This window comes from Pan paniscus, chromosome 23 (assembly GCF_029289425.2).
Source record: "Pan paniscus chromosome 23, NHGRI_mPanPan1-v2.0_pri, whole genome shotgun sequence".
Lineage (NCBI taxonomy): Eukaryota > Metazoa > Chordata > Mammalia > Primates > Hominidae > Pan > Pan paniscus.
Window position 1 is genome coordinate 46,920,276 of NC_085927.1, and position 22,787 is coordinate 46,943,062.

Sequence of the window (22,787 nt, forward strand, 5' to 3'; positions counted from 1 at the left end):
AAGAGTCACCAGGAGGCTTGTTAGGAGAACAGATGACACGTCCCCCGCCCTCCAGGATTCCGATGAAGACTGAGGTAGGGCCCAGGGTGATTCCACATCACCCAAAGTATTCTGCGTGTGTTCTGCCCACCTGCTCTGGAGACGCTCCCTGCCCACCCAGCTGCTCCGGCTCGTCCTGGCAGGACCCAGGTGGGTGCTCCCCGTCCCTGGTTCCCCTTCTGCCTCATTCACCCACAGACCTGGCAGCAGCGCCCATGTTGGAAAAACCCCTCTTCAGTCTGGGGCCCCTCTGAAGCTCCCTCTCTCCCTTCGGCTCCCAGTTAGGCGTCTAGAAAGAGTTGTCCACACTTGACCGTCCACCCTCACCTCCAGCGGGTCCCCTGCCTCCCTCACAACTGCCCCCAGGGGTCTAAAATCATCCTCCAGTCCATCCCGTGGCGCTGCTCAGTCCCGGCCCATCCTCTCCATGCTGGAATCCTGCAGTGGCCTCCTAACCAGCCTCCCTGCCTGCCGCTCCCTGCACACTGGTGCCAAGGCTGGTTCCAAAATGTGAATCCTCTCATGTCACTCCTATGCTATAGAGCCCACCGTGGCTCCCCAGAGCTTTCAGGATCAAATCCTTGGCTCAACCCCAGGCTCTGCTATCCCACCTCAGTTCGCCCCTCTGAATTCTTGAGTCATCCTCTCGAGCTCTGTTCTAACACTCACTCGGCTTGCTGGGTCCTAGTGTGCCTCATTCTTCCGGGACTGTGCCTTTGCACATGCTCTTCCCTGCCTGGAATATCCTTCCCGGATATTCCCACCTGGACCACCTCTGAACCCCAGCTCAAGTCTCACAGCCTCCAGGCAGCTTGCCTTGACTTGCCCAGTCCACGCTCCCCTCTGGCCCCTTCCCACTGGATCATCCCCACTGCTCCTGGGGTCAGGAGCCAGGTCCTTCACCCCTGTGGCCCCAGCATAGTGCTGGCACATGGTTGGAGCCCGAGGCTTTATTCAGTGGCTCAAAGAATGCAAAGGCAGTGAGTGTCGCACTGGAGGGGGCCTTGGCAGACAGGGAGCTGGGAGACAGGAGTCTATGCCACCTCCACTCCTAACCCCCAGTGCCACTATGAGGATGTCTTAACCGCCTCTCTGAGCCTCAGTTTCCTCCTAAGGTTCCAAAAGGAGACGATTGCTCCTCACATCCCTCTGACCTGAGGGTCCCCAAATGATTGCCTTCCTGGCATTTCTTCTGGGACCTGGGCAGCTGCCCTGGAGGCCCCAGCCCTCAGTGGCCACGCCCACTGCCACTGAGCCCACCTTGGCCTTCTGGACACTTGTCAAACAGGCTGAGCAGGAAGCAGGGGCTGCTCCAGTCAAGGGCATGAGGCTGGTGCCTGGGTCCCATTCAAACTCCAGCAGCGGGGCTTGGATCAGGCAGCTTTATTCCAAAGGGCAGCTGAGCTCACCTCCCAGTGAGGGTCTGGGCTGTGAGGGCCCAGGTGGCAGGCAGGGGTGGGGCAAGGACCCTGGAGTCAGGACTTCCCCACCTTTTGGCTTACAGTGGCAGCGGGCCCACCTGGCAGTCTCCAGGGCTCTGAGGGCCCCCTCCTATGGAAGCACCTTCCATTCCCAGATCCCAAGTTAGACCAGGGGCTTCGGAAGCTGGAATCTGCTCTCTGGAGGCAAGGCTGCCCAAACAGCCTCTGTACAGAGTGGGGCGCACCTCAGACACTCCTGGGGATGTAGAACCAGCATTCTTGCTGCTGAGCCACTTCCTTGCATTAGGCAGCAGTGGAGGAAGGGGACGGAGGAGAGAGAATCGGGAGGCAGAAGGGCTGGGTGTGGGCCTGGGTCCTCAGGGGGCGTCTTGACCCCCAGCTGCTGGCACTTCTCCATCCTCCTGCCATCACTGGAGCAGACATCAGGGACAAGACAAGATGCCGCCTCCTGCCACCACAGGGCCCGCTCTCCCCCCCGCCAGAATACGTGTCCCCTGCTTGGCGGTTGCCCTGGGCTGAGTCCAGGAGGTGGGCCCCGCTTTGCAGGGGGGCAGTTCCTCAGGTCACCACTTGCTGGATCCAGCTGATCACACCTGTGATGCGGGTGTAGACGCCGAAGTAGTTAGGCCGGCCACAGCCCAGGCCCCAGCTGACCAGCCCCGCCAGGAACCAGCGGCCACTGAGTGCCTTGCACACCAGCGGACCACCTGAGTCACCCTGAAAGGGGGAAAGGAGAAAGGACTGAAGCAGGGTAAGGGCACCCCCTTTTCCAGGTGAAGAGCCATAGGGATTAAGTCGTGACTGTTGGGAATTGACTGGGTGCCAGAGTCACGTTCAGTCTTAAAGCTCTGCTTTCCCCTCGCCTGCTAAATGGAGAGAGCCCAAGCCAGCCCTCCCCGGCCTCCAGCCAGCCTGGGACCTCCTGGAACTGTGGCTGTGTCCCCACGCCCCCACTCTGCCTCCGCCTCCCTTCTGTGGCTGACACCCCTTTCTTCTTCCATGCATCCACCCCACTGTGGGACCCTGGGCCTAGTGCCTTGTGGTGGGCAAGGAGCAGAACTGGGTTTGAGCCTAACACCTGCCCGTCACAGCATCTCTTCTGATCTGTGGCTCTGCAACCTTGGGCAAGCTCCTCAACCTTTCTAAGCCCCAGTCTCCTCTTCTGTAAAGTAGGGGTGGCCATCACCACCTTGCTGGGAGGATGGGAGGCTTCAGCAGGCTGATGTGAGCAAAGGGCCAGACCCTGGTGATGTGGGCAGCATCCTTTCTCCCTCCTCTCTCCCTCCCACGCCCGGGGGACTCACCTGACAGGCATCCTTCTTGCCCTTGCGGTAGCCGGCACACAGCATGCGTGGCGTCACCTGGTAGCGATAGGCCTCGCTGCACAGGTCCTGTGGGATCAACTGCACATCCACTTTCTGCAGAGCGTTGCTGATGGGGCCTGTCCGTGGTCAAGGGCGGAAGTGAGATCTCAGGAGCCTGGAGCCCCTGTTCTCTATTCTCCCTAACATCATTCCCTTTGCATCTCAGGAGCCTACTTCTCTCCTGCTCTGCCCACCCTTACCCCTGCTGGGGTCGCACCTGCCCCTCTGCCTCCCTGTCACTTTATTCTAGCTCTTTCTCTGTGGGGTTCATGGTGACAGAGCCCCCAACCAAAGCCCATGTGGAGGGCCGGGCACGGTGGCTCATGCCTGTAATCCCAGCACTTTGGGAGGCTGAGGCGTACGGATCACCTGAGGTCAAGAGTTTGAGACCAGCTTGACCAACATGGAGAAACCCTGTCTGTACTAAAAATACAAAATTAGCTGGGTGTGGTGGCACATGCCTGTAATCCCAGTTACTCAGGAGGCTGAGGCAGGAGAACCGCTTGAACCCGAGAGGAGGGGGATCCGAGCCGAGATCGCGCCATTGCACTCCAGCCTGGGCAACAAGAGCGAAACTCCGTCTCAAAAAAACAAAAAAAAAGAAAAAAGCCCGTGTGGATGAGTGTCTTCCTCCAGCTTCTTGTCCCCCACCTCTGTCTGCTGAGGCACCTCTGGGCTCTGGCTGGCTCCTCGCTGCTCTGTTACAGCACCTGCGGATGTCTCCGAAGCCCACATCTGACCCCTTCATGGTTTCCTTAGAACTCTGCAGTGCCCCAACTCTGCAGTCTGCCCTAGCGCTTCTCCACGAGGGCTGCATATCACAGTCCCCCGGGGAGCCTTGATACGCAGTTTTTCTTGAAACTCCCCGTATGGTTCTAAGGTGCAGGTAGGAGGGAGAACTCCTGGCCCAAGATCCTTACGCTGGCCGGCAAGGCCCTGTCTGCCATTCTGGTTGCTCCTCGCCCAAGGCTCTGTCTGCCATTCTGGTTGCTCCTCACCCAGGCACGCCTGCCCCCCACCTCAGCCCCTCTGGCAGGCTGCGGATGTTCTCACATCTTCCTGTCTTGGCACCTGTGTCTTCACCTGAATGTCTTTCCCCTTTGTCTGAATGTTGCCAACTCATCTTCCAGGCCTCAGCTTAAACAACCCTCCCCTGGAAGCCTCCCCTGACCCTAGCTGGGCAGGAGCCTCCTCTGTGTCTCCACTGTTCCTGCATCTCCCCATCCATGTCAGCTCTTACCACTGTCTGTCTCCCCTGAGAATGTTCTCTCTTCATCCTTATGTACCCTTCCCCTAACCCCATGCCTGGTACGTACTTGGTGCTCAGAAAGTGTCATTGAGTGACTGAATGAGTGAAGGAATAGTGAATGAACCAGCCTTTGCTTTGCCATGACCACTGCCATCCCCTTGGGTAAGTCACTGTTCCTCTGAGCCTCAGTTTCCCCATCCTTAAAATATCTCTGCGGCCCCGCCTGCTTCCAGATTGTAAGTCACTGTACACATTTTTGAAGCCACCAACACTAACGCTGCAGGGCATGTCTGTAGGTTTGCCAGCTGGGTCTGTGTCCCCAAAACTGTGCGGTGGCCGCCAGGGACTCTGGTCAGTGAACGTAGAAAGGGGAGAGACCCTGTTTCTGAGAGCAGTAGCAGGAAGAGCAGGGGCTCTGGAGGCAGCCAGCCCTGGGTTCTAATCTCTGCTCCAGTCCTCTCTGGCTGTGTGACTTACAGCAACATGTCTCTGAGCCTTGGTTTCTCCATCCATAAAATAGGGCCACAGCATCCGCCCATAGGGCTGTTGGGTGGATTATATGAAGTCAAGTTCCCCTAAAATCCAGCCTGGATGTGGAAAGTGCTAGTAATTAAGAGCCTTCCACCCTTGCAGCCCAAGGAGCAGCAGGTGGAGCTTGCACGTGGGCAGTGGCGTCCCAGACCTGCCCCTTTGCCCCACACATAACGCCCTTCCAGAAGGAAGGGAAGAGCTAGGAGGGGAGGGGCAGGGGCCTACGGGCCGCATTAAATGGTGGTTTTCTACCGTAAAATTCAGCCCAATTTGAATCCCAGCACTAGAGGGCTTATGAGGTGGAGCCCCGGGACCCCCAGCCGCGCCCTTCTCCAGGCCAGGTGTTACGGCGCAGATCCGCACGGTCTCCCTCCGCCTCCCGCCACAAGTCCCCGCTGCTCACCGCCCTCGCGCAAGGCGCCCCAGCCCGTAATCCAGCAGTGCAGGCCGGGCTCGAAGAAGTGGGAGCGCGCGGGCAGGCAGACGGGGCGCACGGCGGCCGAGCGCACCACCGGGTGGTCGAGCTGCAGCAGCGCCACGTCGTAGTCATGGCTGTCCTCTTCGTGGTACGGGTGCAGGAGCAGGCGGCTCACCTTGAAGGACACCTCTCCAGGCCAGCGCGAGTTCTGCCACACCTTGCCCAGGAACACGGTCCACAGCACCGTGGAGGCCATGCTGGGGTGGGGTGGGGTGGGGTGGGGTGGGGTGAGGTGGGAGGAAGCTGCCTCTCCCCATCCAGGGACCCTCAAGATAGCCAGATCCCCGCCCGGGACAGTGCCCTCCACACCCAGCCCTCCCTTCCCTCCCTGAAGGTCGCCTAGCTGGTGGTACAGCGTTCAGCCTTCACCCACTCGGCCTGCCTGGGTTCCACGCCCCAGCTTCATCCCTCCCTAGACATGGGTGTGCCTCTCTAAGCCTCTGCCACCTCATCTGCAAATGGGAATGGCATTTTCTACTTGAATGTTCTTGAGAGAATCCAATAAGACCGTGTATCTAAAAAATGTAGCACAGTGCCAGGCCCCCGACACAGATTTCTTTTTTCCTGTGCGCTTTACAGACCCAGGCTGCTCTGAATTCCCTGAGGCTGGTGGGTCCTAGTGGGGAGCGGGTGGGAGTTGAGCGTGGAGGAATTGGACTGCGGCAGTCAGCTGCCTGGGTGGCAGATGGGCAGCCTTCGGGTCTCTACCCTCTACCTGAGGGCAGTGGGGAGCCTGAGATGGGGTTAAAGAGAGCTAGGTGGTCAGAGCGCCCTGCGTCCCAGAGAGGATACAAAAGGGGATCCCTGTGCAGGGCCTGGGGGCGGGATCTGGAGCCCAGATCTGTCTGGGGGTGGATTGGGGGAGGTTTCAGCCCACCAAGCAGATGGGAAAGATGGCCATGAGGCCTGATGAGATGTCCCCTGGGGGCTCCCCAGCCCCACCTGCTTCCTCGTGTCACACCTCGGGGAGTGTCATAGCTTATGACCAGGTTGGGCAGTTCTGTCCTTTGCTGCATCCCCAGCGTCTAGCACAGCCCCTGGCACATAGTAGGAGCACAAGTGTTGCTGAATGAGTGAATGAGATGAATGAATGAATTACTGGCCCAACTTAAAGCAAGATACCAAAAGTAGATGGCAGAGAGGTGGAACAATGTGTCCGGGGACCCAGAAGGTCCTGGTGGAGCCAGGACTAGAACTCACGTCACAGTAGCCTGTCTGGGGGGTCCACCACCCTTCCCTCTATCTGCAAAAAGCTCAGACACAGTGCACCTCCCACCAGGCCTTCCCTGCCCTTGTCTCTTACTGCCTAGGCCCCCACACCCTCCCGCTCACCTGTCCTCCTGGAAGCAGTGGGCAGCTGTTATCACCCAGCGGTCAGCGATGAGGGCCCCCCCACAGATGTGTCGACCCCGAACCTGGAGGCTGGCCTGCCATGGCCACTCACCCTCGGAGGACACAGCTCCACCAACAATGCGGCTGGAGGGGCCCTGGAGGCCACAGTCTGGGGATGGGGGCAGGTGGTGGGGTGGACAGAGGAGGAGGGGAAGGGGAGAAGCAGACAGAGAGGAAGGGCAAAGGAAAGAGATGGAGAGACAGAGAACAGGAGAATGATGGAGGGCGAGAGACCATCAGGACCCAGGCAAGGGGGCAGAGGATGGGATAGAGAGAGACCAGGGGACAACAGTGAGATTTCCCTCCAGCTTCCTGCTGTGGGCACCCCCTCCCTCCCAAGCTCCAGGGCCCCGGCAGCCGGGCAGGGCTCACCACAGTGCTCACCACAGTGCTCCTCATCCGAGCCGTCCCTGCAGTCGGGCCGCCCATCACATTGCGGGTTGGGCTTCTTCACGCAGCTCCGGTCCTCACACTGGAAGGTGAATGTCCCACATGGCACCCCTGGGACAGAAGGGATGGGGACAGGGCACAGAAGGTGGGTCTCTGAGCCCCAAGGAAACCTTCCAAAGTGGGGTGCAGGAACGATGGAGCCAGAAGAGCCAGGAGGTGACTAGAGAGTCTTTTCCTGAGTCTCCTTTAGGGTCTCCTAAAAGCAGGCCATGTCCCCCCGCCCCCACAGCCCCTCCACTCAGACTGGCCTATTGAGCACAAAGTGGTGTCTCCATTCTCAGACTGGAGATCCTGACCACAAGATCATGCCTCCCCCTCCAGTGTGGAACTTCAAGGCAGAACTGTGCCTCCACTTTTAGACCAGGGTCCCCACCTAGCCTGGCAATCTCCCAGGCTCTGGCCCTGCCCGGTTGTCCACCTTTTCCTCCCTGCTCTTCACTGTAAAGAACTTTCCACTCCACCCCTTGGTCTTTGCTCTCTCCTTTCCTCCTGCCTATTTAAGTTTTAGCTCTCACCAAGGGCCAAACGCCTACCTCCTCCAGGAAGCTTTTCATGTCTGACCTCCTCCCTGCCCTCCAATCTTCCTACAAGGCAGGAGAGTCACCCATCATATCCTCCTACTAACAGATGAGGCTTGGAAGTCAGGGCCTGCATCTCTGCTGTTTTATTCTCACTTCCTTACTGCACCTTGCCTATCACTGGGTAGCCTGCAAGTGTTGGTCAGTTGGTCAGTTGGATGGGTAGATGGATGGATGGATAAATAGACCCAGACAGAAGACTGAGAAGACAAGCCAATGGGTGGAGTGGTGGTCCATTAGGGAGACTGACAGACAGCTAGAAGGTTGGATAAACGCGTGGATGTAAGGACCAGTGGACAGACGGGGCTAGGGAGATCAGTGGATGGGTGGATGGATGGGTAGATGGATGGATGGATGATGGATGGGTGGATGATGGATGGATGATGGATGGATGATGGATGGATGATGGATGGATGGATGATGGATGGGTGCATGGATGGATGGATGGCTGATGGATGAATGGATGGATGGTGGATGGATGGATGAATGGATGGATGATGGATGGATGGATGATGGATGAATGGATGGATGATGGATGGATGATGGATGGATGGATGATGGATGAATGGATGGATGATGGATGAACGGATGATGGATGGATGGATGATGGATGGATGGATGGATGGATGGATGATGGATGGATGGATGGATGGATGATGGATGGGTGCATGGATGGATGGATGATGGATGGATGGATGGTGGATGGATGGATGGATGATGGATGGGTGCATGGATGGATGGATGATGGATCGATGGATGATGGCTGGATGGATGATGGATGGATGGATGGATGGATGGGTGATGGATGATGGATGGATAGACGATGGACAGATGGATGATGGATGAATGGATGGATGATGGATGGATGGATGGATGGATGATGGACGGATGGATGATGGATGGATGGATAGATGGATGATGGATGGATGGATGGATGATGGACGGATGGATGATGGATGGATGATGGATGGATGGATGGATGATGGATGGATGGATGGATGGGTGATGGACGGATGGATGATGGATGGATGGATGATGGATGGATGGATGGATGATGGACGGACAGATGATGGATGGATGGATGAAGGATGGATGGATAGATGGATGATGGATGGATGGATGATGCATGGATGATGCATGGATGATGGATGGATGAATGGATGGATAGATGGATGATGGATGGATGGATGATGGACAGATGGATGATCGATGGGTGGATGATGGATGGGTGGATGGATGATGGATGGATAGATGGATGATGGATGGATGATGGATGGATGGATGATGGGTGGATGGATGGATGATGGATGGATGGATGGATAGATGGATGATGGATGGATGGATGATGGACGGATGGATGATGGATGGGTGGATGGGTGGGTGGGTGGATGGATGATGGATGGATGGATGGATGGATGGATGGATGGAACAGTGGCCATACAGACCGGTAGTCAGCCAAACCAATAAATGGGTAGATTGACAGTTTGATGATAGGGAGATTGATGGTTGCACAGGTCAGTAGATGCATAGATAAATGGGTAGCTGTATGAATCAATGGACAGACGGTGATAGGAGACCAGAAGATGGATGGATGGATGGATGGATGGATGGATGGATGGATGGATGGATGGACAGACATACAGATGTAAATATAGAGGGGTTGGTGGGTGTTGAGAGGAGAAGCTAGAAACCTTTGCTGAAGCATGTAGCAGGCCTAGACTGCCTTTGGTGTCCCTCCAGACACTCGGCCAGGCCCTGCCCTACCTTCCTGGCACTGCTCCTCATCGCTGCCATTGAGACAATCAGGCTGCCCATCACAGACCTTGAGCAGTGAGATGCATGTGCTGTCCTCTTTGCACTGGAATGTGGCTCTGCAAACTGTGTGGGGACACAGAGAGGGGAGAGGTGGGAGGAAGCCAGAGGAGCCAGACGGGGCTTGGCGATGCCTGTAGAAGGTGTGCTGTATTGCACGTTACCAATCACAAATCTCTTTCTCTGCTACTTTATTTTTATGTCTCGCTCTTGTCACGAAGGCTGGAGTGCAATGGCATGATCTCACTGCAACCTCCCAGGTCCAAGCGATTCTCCTGCCTCAGACTCCCGAGTAGCTGAGATTAATTACAGGCTCCTGCTACCACGCCCAGCTAATTATTGTATTTTTAGTAGAGATGGGGTTTCACCATGTTGGCCAGGCTGATCTTGAACTCCTGACCTCAGGTGATCCGCTCGACTAAGCCTCCCAAAGTGCTAGGATTACAGGCATGAGCCACTGCGCCCGGCCTCTTTCTCTGCTATTTTACACCCAAAGTTTCACAGCAACCCTGTGAGATACCCCATTTCACTGGTGGAAACAGATGAGGTGACTCGTCCAAGGTCACTTGGCTGAGCCAGAACTTGAAGCCAGATGTTCAGTTTCCGAATATGAGGTACCTCCCCCAGCACCATGGCAGGATCATCCCCCCGCCATGAACATCTCGCTTCCCTCTTCCCACATATTTAAACCTTTGACAGGGCAGAGGAGGGGGACATCTCCCTCACCCATTCTGTTCCTTCCTGGAAGGCTGGCTGGGACAGGGGCTGGGGGTGATGGCCCTGAGCTGGAAGTCAGGAGACCTGGCTCCCCACTTCTCCCTGCCACTGTCCCACGAGGTGGTCTCGGGGAGGCTGCATTGCTGGTCTGTCTCATTTTGCCACCCCGGCACAGTGAGAGAACCCCACTTCCTGGGTGCTCATAATGGAAGCTGCATGTAGAAGTGGGGTCTCCACTCAGCTCAGAGCAGGAAAGGTGAGGAAGGAGAAGGGATGGGCAGGGAGAGGAGGGATGCGCGAGCGGGTTACTCACCGCAGTTTCTCTCATCCAGGCCGTTGGGGCAGTCCTTGACCCCATCACAGGCAGGGACACAGAGTCCATTCACAGAACAGAGGAACTCTCCAGGGCAGGCTGCAAAACCACAGGGGACCGTGGAGGCAGGCAGGGTGCCATTAGGCCATGCGTAGCCGCGAAGGCGCACAAAGACACGCATGCACCTGTTCACTCACACGCGCATGGACAGGCACCCACAGACGTGGTCCTGGGCACCTGTGTACACAGTCCAAGCAGACATACATATCCAGACACACACACAGAATACACAACACACACGTGGATATGTATGAGTGTGTATTCCTGCAAACCCTTCTGGCTGCCTTGCACACGTGGGCACACAAAGCTGCATAAATTTGTGCAAGCACACACACACACACACTCTCTCTCTCTCTCCTTTTGTTCAGCCTCATAAGCAGCTGCCCACAGCCCCCTTGGTGGTTCCAGGGATGGCTAAGAGGCAGCGAGTTGCTGCAGGGGGTTCCCCCAGCTGCCCATACTCACGGTCCGACTGGTTGTACAAGCCATAGTGCACCCGCACACCGGGCCCAGTGAGGGAGATCTGGGAGGTGAAGTTGATGGTGATCCCGGCCGTGGCCACCACGGGGATCCTCTCGGCGTAGGGCTGCAGGATGCGCAAGCCACACAGCCTAGGGGGAATCAGAGACGACTCAGGGCTGCACTGGCTGGTCTCCTGGGTCCCGTGCACAGACAGAGCAAGGACAGGCAGCCAGAGGGGCACGGGGAGCTGCACGCTCGCTGTGCCTCCTCTGCCCTAATTTCTCCCTTAGATGAGTGCTCACCCCCAGAGTCATATTCTAGAAAGTAGCCTGGCTATGTCACTGCCCTGCTCAAAAATCTTCAATGGCTCCCCATTGCCTGCCAGATAAAACTCAATTCTAGTCACAGTCACCTGTGAACTGTGAGGTTCTAGCAAGTCAGGGTCCTTCTTTGAGCCTCACCTTCCTCCCTTATAAAACAAGAAAAATTGGCTGGGCGCAGTGGCTCACACCTATAATCCCAGCACTTTGGGAGGCTGAGGTGGGTGGATCACCTGAGGTCGGGAGTTCGAGACCAGCCTGACCAACATGGAGAAACCCCGTTGCTACTAAAAATACAAAATTAGCCAGGCATGGTGGCACATGCTTGTAATCCCAGCTACTCAGGAGGCTGAAGCAGGAGAATCGCTTGAACCCAGGAGGCAGAGGTTGCGGTGAGCCGAGATCGTGCCATTGCACTCCAGCCTGGGCAATAAGAACGAAAGTACATCAAAAAAAGAAAGAAAGAGACAGAAGGAAGGAAGGAAGGAAGGAGGGAAAGAAGGAAGGGAGGGAGGGAAAAAGAAAGAAAGAGAAAGAAAGAAAGAAAAGAAAGAAGAAAGAGAAAGAAAGGGAGGGAGGGAGGGAAAGAAAAAAGAAAAGAAAAGAAAGAGAGAAAGAAAGAAAGGAAAAATTATTTCTGTTGACCTTGAATCTGACAAAAGGCTTCAATGTGTCAGTTGAGGCAAAAGCCCTTGACTGCCCCACTGTCCACAGATGTGCACGGTCATTTGCCTTGAGCTTGGTGTGGGACGAGGGGGCAGCAGTGCTCCCCATTTAGGCACCAACCCTCCTGCCTCCCTGTGACACTGTGGGCTTGAGGGAAGGACCAGTCCTTCTCCCATGACCAGTAGCTTAGTGCTGATGGGCAGCACCTTCTCTGTGCATGGCCACACGGGGTGGGACCACCCCCAGCTGTGGGAGCACCCTCACATCCCTGCTGGACAACACCGCCCCTGCACCCCTGCCACACCACCACCAAGAAGATACCGTTGTTCAAACAGAGCAGGTGGGGGAATCTCCAGAGAGGCTGAGTCTTTCTCTCCTACCAGAGAACAGGTAGGAGCCCTCCCATCTCCAGGGCACGGGCCCAGGGGTTCCTCCTGCAGAGAGTCCGGTGCACCTCACCCCACAGAGCAAGTGGGCAGTGGCATGACTTCACAGAGTGGGTGCAGCCACTCCCCCAGGACAGTGGGACCCTCCCTCCACAGCAGCCGGGGGTTCCTTTTCATCCCAGGTGGGACACCCTTGCAGAACAGATGGGGACAGCTTCATCAGCTCATAGAAATGCCCTCCACAGAGCAAATCAGAGTGCTTTGCAGATGGGGGAAACACACTCAGGGCGCAGGTTGAAAATCTGCAGGGAGAGCCGAAAATGCCCCTGGCAGAGAAAGCAGATGGAAATCCAGAGAGCATCAGGAATGCCCCTGAAGGCCAGTGGGGACATCCCACAGCAAATCCAACACCTTGCGGAGCCGGCCATGATTCCCAAGGGCCAGGCACTTCCCCAGAACTTCTAGAATGTGGTAAGCACTTAACCGTTCAATAAGTTAATCAATTCCTTAGCCACCGAACAGCTGAAGATGAGCTTTGAGGCTGTTTTAACATCTCCAGGTGTGTGGCTGGGGCTGAGCCTCATTGGCTATGGCATCACAAGGCCTCGTTGCACGGGGATTCTGAGGTTCAAGCAGCACCTCCACCTAGGGAGGGAGGAATTGCTGTCATCCCATTTTACAGATGAGGCTCAAGAGTGCAGGAGCCAAGGTAGAGCCAGAATCTTGCCTCAGGACCCAGAAGAGCTCACCTAGCTTGCTTAAGGGGAGGGCTCCGAATTCCCACCGCAACAGGAGCTCTGAGGTCTGAGCCCCTTACATGCCCCATGTCCTCCACACGCCTGGCCTAGACTCTGGCACCCCCCTAAGTCTATCTGGCCACAGTGACCACGATCTTACCCTTACACCAACCAGCAGTTCTCAAAGCACAGTCAGGGGACCCCTGGGGGTCCAAAAGTCATTTTTATAGTAACACTCAGATGTCATTTGCCTTTTTTGCCCTCATTCTCTCGTAAGGTGACAGGCGAGTTTTCCAGAGACTGATGTGTGACATCGGGACTGATTGAACTCGGAGGCAGATTCGAAGGTCCCGCCTGTGGTCTGTGAAGCCAGTTGTTAAAGAAATGTACAAAAATGTAAAATGACAGCACTCTTGTCACTAAATGTTTTTACTTTTGGAGGATGCAACTAATTTTCATAGAATGTTATTTATATTCAAATGTGTAATGGGCTTATAATTATATTAAGAGAATTAATAAACATTTTAAAATTTTGTTTCAATTTCTAATGCTGCAAGTATAGATCTATAACCTGTATAAGCAAAAACTCTTTAGGGTACTCAGTCATTTTGCGGAGAGTGACTGGGTCCTGAGGCAGAACAGGTTGGGAGCCGCCACCCCCCACCATGGTTCCCCCAGCCCAGCAGGGCCGGTGGGGGACGAGGCACCGCCAGGGGGCGCCCCTGAGCAAGCCTGGCCCTCTTGCCCTCGTAAAACCCAAGAAACGCAGGTTTTGATGTCTGTTTGTCTATAAAGTTATCATGGATTGTTTTCCTCACAGAAGGACCTCAGGAAGTAGACAGGGGAGCCAGGGGTTGGGAAGGACTAGTGCGGGGAATGAGGAGTCAAGCGCATCCCATGGGCCTTGGGATGTCCCTCCCACAGTCACAGGGAGATTGTGGAGAGACAGAGAAGGAACCCAAGCCAGGGTTGGAGGGGAGTGGAACGTTTCACCCTAGAAGCAACTGCGTTGAGGACCTGTAGTGTCACCCAAGCCTTGGGCAGGGGCTGTAAGGCAAAAACACCTGTGCCTGCTACAGGAAGTTCTCTCAACCTCCAGGGAGAGTCCTAGAACCAGTCTGTAGCTGGCAGCAACCTTTCCCCAGGGCCTCACCGTGTACCCGGGAACCTGTCTGTCTGGGCGGTGTTTGGTTCTCACTCTGGAGGCCTGGAGCACGGGTAGAGGTGGTGGAATCCCTGGAACAAGCGTCTGCTTAGAAAGCGCCAGAGAGGAATTCAAGGCAGCGGCTGAAATCTAGTGGCCCAAGCGGAGTCACTCAGCGTAAAGACAATCTGTTTATGCACCATGTAGAAATTACTTCATTGAGTCACGAGCTAATTTCACATAATAATCCAGATTCCTGCTCCTCTAGAAGGAGAAGAGGAAGAGGAAGAGGAAGGAGGAGGAGGAGGAGAAGAAAAGATGAAGAGGAAGAAAGGAGAAAGAGAATGAGGAGAAGGAGGAGGAGAAGAAGGAGGAGTAGAAGGAAGAGAAGGAGAAGAAGGAGAAGAGGAGGAAGGGAGAAGAAGGGAAAAGTAGAATAAGGAAGAAGAAAGAAGAAAGAGAAAGAAGAGGAAGAAGAAGAAGGAGAAGGAGAAGGAGAAAAGAAAGAAAGAAAGAAAGAAAGAAAGAAAGAAAGAAAGAAAGAAAGAAAGAAAGAAAGAAAGAAAAGCCCCGAAAACACCACTGGACTACCCTACCCCCCATCATAGACTCTAGCCCTGGCCTGGCCCCTTGGCCCATCTGAGTTTTCTGTTTCTGCTGCAGAACTCTCTGGGGGAGGGTGCACATTCTCTGGCTCTCCAGTGCCTCCCATCCAACAAGTGCTCCCCTCTAGCCCCCTCCAAGAAGCACCAGAAGCCTGACTGCTGCGATGCCTGCCAGTTCATCTTGGCTACAAAGTACTGAGTGTCTGAAGGCACATTTTTGCACCGTGTGGCCTGCCTTGCTTCCTCACCTCTCTGGATATGGGGAATATTTCCTTCTTGCCTCATCCAGGAGGTAGACAGGGACCCTGTCAGGATGTACTGCCTGGAGGGATAGATGCATGGATGGGTGGATGGATGGAAGGGTGGGGAGAACACAAGAAGGAAGAAGGAAAGAAGGGTGCGTGGGTGGATGAATGCACACCCCCGTGCCCTTACCTACAGACAGGTTAAAGGGGAAGGAGGGTCACAGAAGGCAAGTGCTGAAGAGGGGAGGAGAGCAGCACCTGGCATTGCCAGAGCTCTAGACCTGGGGCTGCAGAGCTGAATTGGCAGCCTGGCTTTGCCCCAGGAACAAGCTGTGTGACCTTGGGTCACCCTCAGCAAGCTTTAGTTTTCACATTTGTAAAACAGGGGTGATCGTATCTCCCTTGTGGCATGGTTTAAGGCATGCATAGGAAATGACTTCTTTGAAGCACTTGCTGACGTCAGGCTGTGAGCTCATGGAGGAAGCAGCTTGCGCTCTCCTGCACGGCCAGCCCAGCTCAGGTCAGCCACACTGAAGTTCCTACTAAGTGTCTGTGGCTGCCGCCTGTGCTGGCCACTAGCGCTCCGGAGAACACAAGGGCCACCCCATAGCCAGGCCAGGCCGGGTCGGGGGTGGCTCCAGCTGGCCTAGGGAACCCATGGTTCTGCCTGTCCCCACTGGCTGGGAGTGAGTGGAAATGGTGGGGCGAATCACAAGAGAAGTGATGTCACAGGAGAGGAAGCTGGCAGGAGGCAGGTTCCCGGAAAGGGGGAAGCCTGTGCTTCGGTGGCAGCCCGTGAGAGTGGCTTCGGCGAAATGGAGCAGCCGTGGCCAGATCTCACGGGCCAAGTCCCTCTACCACTCCCAGGCCACTCAAGGGCCTGAGGCCTCAGCTGGGCTCAAGTGGGCACCGGGAGAAGCTAGGTAGAAAGCAGGCAGGTCAGGGGTGAAGGAGGCACCACAGTCTCAGAGGAGTCAGGTGAAGTGCCTAAGGATGCTTAGTCCATGGGGGGCCCACCAGGCCAGCCTTTCCTCATCACTATGCTGGCACTTGAGGGTTAAGATACCCTCTCCCCTGACCCGCCCTCTCCATCAATGGGCATTCTGGGCCCAAGGGCTGTACCTCCCCCTCCCTAAAGTGCCTTGTCTGAAAATCTGCTCTTCCCTAGACCTCTCATGTCTTTGCCACCCACACAAGCAGATTTCCAACAAATGCTCATTCTAAGAATTTCTCAGCATCTACATGGGATGATCACTATCGCCCATGATCATAACTAGAGGGCACAGTGGCCCAGTGCGGATGGTTCGCAGGTGCCACCTCTGCCTTCCCTTCCACATTCATTCACACAGGAGGAGTCTGCGGGGAGGGGACAAGAGTCTGCCCCTGGGGACCCTGGACCCTTAATGAAAGTCTGAGAAGAAAGGGCTGGGACTTCCCAGGCTGCTCTGGAACTGGTGGGACAGCCACAGAAACTGTCGATCCCCCCACCCAGATGCCAGTGGGTTGGCTGGGGATGCCTTGGCTGAGGGAGTCACCAGCTGGCATGGGCCGCTAGAGGCTCAGAGGGAAGAATCGCACACGTGGACCACACACACATGCACGTACATGTGCACAGACATGCATGGATGCACGCACACACACAGACATGCATCTGTGCACCCACGTGCACTCCAGATCAGGCTGCCTGGTCTTAACTCTGGCTCAAAGAGCTGGGTGACTTTGTGCAAATTACTTCGCCTCTCTGTGTCTTGGGTGTCTCACTGGTCTGTGAAGGCAGTACAGGCACCTGCTTCCTCGTTGGGTTGTTGAGGCTGAAAGAGCCAGCACCATAAACCCCTCAGCTTGTGCCTGCCCAGAGCGGAGTGACAGCCGGTGATCAACGCAGGTTTGTTGTGCTTGACCTAAGCCCGCGTGTGCAATGTTCTCCACGCATTGTCTCACTTAGTCTTCCCAGGGCGGGGGTCTCTTTCATGCCCGTTTTTCAGATGAGTTACCTGAGGCTGGGAGATGTAAGTCCTCGCCCAGGTAGGAAGCAGAGGAGACAGGTGCTGAGCCCTGGCCTGTGTGGCTTCGACACTTAAGCGCTTTCCACCTCACCAGCCTGACTTGGAATGGCGTTTGGCCAGGAATTAATAAACCAACTTGTATGGGAGACAATAGCTTCCTGATGGGTAAGCAATCAAAGATTGGGGCCCTGGGCTGGCCTGAACCCCTTGTTTCACAGACGAGGAAGGGGGTGCATCTAGGGATCCATGCAAACCCTGATGCCAGCCCCTGCTGAGCACTTCCACTCCCGTGTGGCAAGGGAGGACTGAACAGAGAGAGGGGGAGCTGTGGGGGCACAGGGAGCTGTCAGGCCTCATCTTCACCACCCAGCCACCGCTTGGCTACACCCTGAAGCCCATCTCCACCACTGAAAGGCAGAAAAGACAGGGACAAGAGGCCAAGTCCTTAGCCCTTGCTGGTCCCAGTTTCCCCACCTGTACCATAGGTTGGGTGCTAGGACCAGTTCAGCCCACACATTCTATAGCTCGATGGTGCTCAGACTCTGGTGAGATCCCTCCACCCTGTTGGAAGCTGTTCTCGTGCCTCAAATTCACCATCGAGGCATCATTCCTTTGGATTAGGGAAAAGACTCTCACATCCGTGTTCCACACTCTCTCTGTCCACACCAAAAGGTAGCTCACGAAGTCCATGTCTCCCCAGTACCCAGACCCTTGCCCAACTGCATCAGGGAGGGAGGAGGGCCTTCCCACAGGAAGCATGGGGTGGAGCATCCTTTGGCCTGCTGTTTGTGGCTGTTGGGGGTATGGGAGAGACCCCATCTGTGGACCCATCTGCGTGCCACCTAATCCTGCTGAGCCTTGATTTCCTTCTCTGGGAAATGGGAACGGCGCCAATGACCACACAAGTTGTTGGGCCAATGCACTGAACGCCTGTCTTAGCACCTAACTCCAGGCCACCGAACCCCCCACAACCCCTGTATGCTGGGGCCCCCCCTCTGGCAAATGGAGTCGCCAAGGGGGTGAGGGATGAGACAGGGAGTGTCAGACCCAAGACTGTTCCTTCTCCTTTCTGGGCCTCCCTAAGACATAAAGTTCAGCTCTGGGGTAGGGAGGGAGGCAGGAAAACATGTTCTCCTCATTCGCAGAACTGTGAATCATGGATCCATCTCAGGGTCACCCTGCGGGTTCCTGTGAGCGGGGGTGAAGCCAGCCATCCCCAGCCTAGGTGAGTAGCAAGGAGGCCTCAAGCGAGCTCCACGAGGGGTCAGGGCAGCCGTTCCCAGAGGTGCCCCCATCATGCTACAGAAGCCTTCTGCTCTCCAGACAGCATAGGCCTGACATCACTGAACCAGCATGTCACCCCAGCAGCACAGGCCTGATGTCACACTCCATCAGCATATCACCACCAAATGCAAAGCCCTGAAGGCACTGCTTCGCCATATCACCCCCAACAGCACAGGCCCAAAGTCACTCCCCATGTTAGCCCCAACAGCATAGCCCTAAATCATACCATGAGTATTTCTTCTCCTTTCTTTTAATCCTAGTCCCAGATAAATTGCAAAAAGGAGTCAAGCAAACCTTGTCATTCTTCATCACCTTTTGTCTGGATGATCCTTTTGAATAGGATCAGCCAACAAGCAAATTACAAGTGTTGGTGATTGGGAACACAGACCCCAGAAATCCAAGAATTCTAGAGCCCCAGAGCCTTCCAATTTTGGCATCTTCCAAGACTGGCATCTTAGATATTCAAACTCTGTGAAATCAAGAAATGACAAATCTTTCATACTAGACTCTGAACCCATTAGGCCCCCAGAATTCCGAGGTTGGAAGGGAGGGCAGAGGCCCAACCTGCGATGAAGGATAGAGTCTCCTCTTTCCTGACGCTGACACGATGACCGTTTTCACCCCGGATTCCCAGGGAAAGGGTCTCCCTGGCTCTGCCATCGCTGCTTCAATATTCCTCTTCTCTCTCCCCAAACCTCTGCTCCCCAACAATGGAGCCATGGGAGGGCCTTCCTCTCCCCTTGCCCACCCTCCCCGCTCTAAACAATATTACCTGCACCTGAGCCTCCTTCTCTCTCCCTCTGGGGATGCTGGGATGATCCACACATTTGAGATATGGAACCTCTCCCGTCTTAAATGTCCCCTTCCTTGAATTTCCTAGTTCTCTTTTCTTCCCAAATGAAAACCTGTCCGTACACCCTGTCTCTGTTTCCCTGCCTCCTTGCCCAGCCCAGGCCTCTGAAGCTATCGGCACCACCCACGGCTTCCTGGTGGCCAGGCCCAGTGGGCACTTACTGGCCTCATGCCATAGTGACCCTGGCAACGGTAGTCGCTTAGCCTAACCCCACTGTCTCTTGCTCACATCTCTGGAAGGACTCACTTCTTTGTCAGAAACTTAGTTACCAGAGGGGGCAAGGGCAAGAGCAGGGAAGAGGGCAAGTGCCCCGTTGGGGATTCGGGGGATCCAGGGCACCCGTGATTTCCATGTTACCCTGTGCAATGGGATTGGGCCTGGCTGTGCAGCAGGGGTTCATGATAAGGGAGAGGCGCCTCTGATGGTACGCCTTGGGTTTAGAGGGAAGGCACCAAAGTGCCCATGAGTCCTTTGGCTCTGGAAACATTTTATTGAAGGATGGAGGGTGCCAGAGGGGGTTACAGCACCCAAGAAGATGGGACCATTTTGCTGTAATTAGAATCAACATCCAAGGTGTCTGATGACCAAACGTGTCTGAGACCTCTGGGGAAGCCAGAGGGGAAGCCGGGGCCAGGGCGGAGTACGGGACGAGGACAAGGTCAAGGGCAACAGGCCCAACACCAGCCCCAGCCTCTGCTCGCTCCCCTTGCTGCCCCTCTGAGATTGGGGACTTGGGCTTCCAATGAGGGGGTCACTGTTGAGGAGGGAAGAGAGGGAGGGGGAGGGAGGAAAGGAAGCCAGAGGGAGGAGAGGAAGTGGTACCTCCTGTTCTGGATCGTCCACTGGCCCTGGGTGCATGGCAAATCATACTTCTGCCTCCTCAGTGCATAGGCATCAAACCAGAGGGCCAAGCCGTAGTCCAGAGAGGGCACCTGGGAGGGAGGAGCGGGCCATCAGGTGGCCCATGGGGTGTGGCCAGGTTGGTGAACCCACCTCCCTAACAACAAAGAGAAGGAAACACAGAATCCCAGGTGGGGCTAAAGTCTGTCAGTCACTCAACAAACAGGCATTGCTGTGACCCACAGAGGGAGACCTCGCCCACAGCCCTCTCCACCCTGGCAGGATGTGTACCCAGGGCTCAGCCTGTGGGCGCTTCAGCAGAGGCGGGACACTGCCCCCTCTCATCCCGGGTCACCAGGGACCTGTAGTGTGCTTGGGGCAGAGGGCAGGTGGGCAGGCAGGGTGGGGTCTCACCGTGAGGTGCCAGGAGCAGTGGGTTTGGGGCGAGTAGTAGCTGGGGAAGTACGGGGTGCTGAGGACACCCTGGGAGTCGAGCCTGTTGTCCAGCGTCAGGTTCACTTCACAGGCTGGACCAGGAGAGCAGCCGTTACACAGGGGTCCCCTGGCTCCACCTCCCAGCAGGCTGGCGCAGCTTGTAACCCCACCACCCCTACCACCTCTGCCAGCAAAGTGCTGTGGTTGAATGTGACTGTGTGAACCTGGGTCTCAGTTTCCTCATCTGTAAAATGAGGACAGTAATAGCACACACCTCATAGGGTAGTAGAGTGGATTAAAAAGACATAAACATTGAAACGGCCTGGCATGTAGTAAGTGCTCGATCCATGTTAGTTATTGACATTTGCGGGACAGCACTCGCCAGTTTACAAAATGCATTCACACCTGCACAGGCCTCACGGTGGTGGCTGGGGGAGAGAGAGCTGTTCCCCTTTTCCAAGATGAGGTTCGGAGAAAAGGAGTGGCTTGGTTGAGGCTACACCGTGAGAGACTGAGGGGTCCAGGGGTCAGGACAGGAGCATGCTCACCTGCCCTGGCCATCTCTCCATTGGGCCAGGGCCCCCAAAGCCCTTTGTTCCCTCCCGCCTCGAGCCTGTGTCAGACTCCCAAGGGAACAGCTCTGCTACCCATTTAGCGCTCCAGTTTGGCCAGCTGGGGACCCAGGTCTATGCCAGACAGTTTGGGGATAAACCGAGAAGAGGGCTGGGACCCTGAGTGGGAGGGAGAAGAGTGGGGAGAGGGGTGAGGCAGAAGCAGCTGCCAACACTCTGTGGCCTCCTCTCTGCCATCCTCCCCTCCTGAGCTCCAGAAATGGCAAAGTTTGGGCCTCCTGCACAGAAGTATGGCTGGCCCAGGCCCAGGACAGCTGTCCCATGTGGGGTGGGACGTGCCCTTCCTGGGAAGGGGGAAAGGAGGGAGGTCCCGAAGCAGGAGGAGGGTGGGGGCTGGGAAGGCAGTGGGAGACCTGCCACACCAGTGGCCGTGGCCTGGCTGTGCTGCCATCACACCTCCCCAAGCTCCCTGCGCCCTCTTGGCTGTAAGCGGACTGTCTAGGGCGGAATCCAAGGAGTTCTTAGTCCTGCTGCAAACAGACCCGTGTTCCAGGCCCAGCCACTGGTGGGTGCCAAGGGGAGAGGGCAGGGAGGGGGTGAGGTGCAGAGGGGAGGGGACACAGGTCCAGGAGAGTGAGGAGGGAGGAGAGGCGGTCAGCACAGAAAAGAGAAAAGGAGAGAGAAGGAAGGACAGAGAAAGAGGAGGGAAGCGAGGGAGCGATGCCAGGAAGACAGAGACTGCGAATGGTAGGACGGTCAAGGGGAAGAGGGGGGTGGAAGTGCAAATGACGGAAGGAAGAGGGGGGCCAGGGTGGGGAGTGGAGAGCAGCAGGAGCTTCCAGAATCTTCCCTCTCCCCATCCCATCCTCAATTTGGGCAAAAAAGGTGAGCAGTGAGCCCAGTGGAGGGCCCTTGGATTCTACCACCACCCCTCCCCTGCCCCAGGGACCCCTGACCTCTCACCCTGGAAGACCACCGGCTGCACGGAGAGCACGAAGGGGTCGTAGTAGCTGTGCAGGCCCTTCTTCCAGACGACCGCCATGATGGCCCCCGACGCCAGAACCTCCACCACGGGCTCCTGGCGGCTGCAGCCGTACACCCTGGCAGAACAGAAAGGTGGCAAGGCTGGGCTGGGGTCTGGGAGGGGAGTGGCAGGGAGGGCGGCAGGCGGCTGCTGGGGGAGGGTGGACGGGAGTCTGGACATCTGGGTTCTGGGTCCGGGTCTGCTACCAGAGACCACTGCGTGTCTGTGGGGAGAATTCTGTGTCTCCCCAGCCCCAGAGGACAGACTGAAGGCCCTCCAAGGACCAGGCTAGCTCCTCGGGTGAGAGAGGCCAGGAGGTTCCCCAGACTTCTGGAGCTTACAGTTTGATGATGATGGCTGGCTCGAGTCCCATGCTCTCTCCCCAGACCCCTCCACCCTGCTACAGAATCATCTGTGACCCCTAGCGTCCCTGGCAGGAAGACTAGACTGGCATCTGCAGGGACCACCGCTTCTGGCACCGCGACTCCTGGCTGTGCTCAAGGATGGGCAGGGAGAAGGCAGGTGTGGTCTCGTGACCCCCAGGGTGCCCCAGAAATCTGCCCAGAGCTTGGTGCCTGGGAGGCTCGGAACAAATAACCATATCTTAGACTTCTGGGCTTTTAGAAATCTGGAATGTCAGCCCTGAAAAGACTGGTGACACTGTTGGGGTCAGCTGCTCGATTTCCAGATAGGGAAACTGAGGCCCTATCGGCAGTCCATGGCAGAGATAGGCCTGCGCTAGGCACTGCCTGTGATGGCTGGTACCCTCCCACATATGTAGGT

General features: G+C 56.1%; 1 protein-coding gene across 1 annotated transcript in view; it reads right to left on the bottom strand.

Moving 5' to 3' along the window:
* Nucleotides 1-1,407: 1,407 nt before the first annotated feature.
* Nucleotides 1,408-22,787, bottom strand: part of TMPRSS6 (transmembrane serine protease 6) — a 45,634-nt gene continuing 24,254 nt past the window's right edge. Inside the window, exons 8-18 of the mRNA XM_055105505.2 lie at nt 21,944-22,080; nt 20,388-20,500; nt 19,956-20,065; nt 10,891-11,036; nt 10,366-10,464; nt 9,288-9,401; nt 6,880-6,996; nt 6,436-6,604; nt 5,029-5,300; nt 2,786-2,922; nt 1,408-2,198 (exon numbers count right to left, since the gene is read on the bottom strand). Of these exons, the coding sequence (XP_054961480.2) occupies nt 2,040-2,198; nt 2,786-2,922; nt 5,029-5,300; nt 6,436-6,604; nt 6,880-6,996; nt 9,288-9,401; nt 10,366-10,464; nt 10,891-11,036; nt 19,956-20,065; nt 20,388-20,500; nt 21,944-22,080 (1,573 nt within the window). The 3' untranslated portion in view covers nt 1,408-2,039. The remainder of the gene's footprint in view (nt 2,199-2,785; nt 2,923-5,028; nt 5,301-6,435; nt 6,605-6,879; nt 6,997-9,287; nt 9,402-10,365; nt 10,465-10,890; nt 11,037-19,955; nt 20,066-20,387; nt 20,501-21,943; nt 22,081-22,787) is intronic.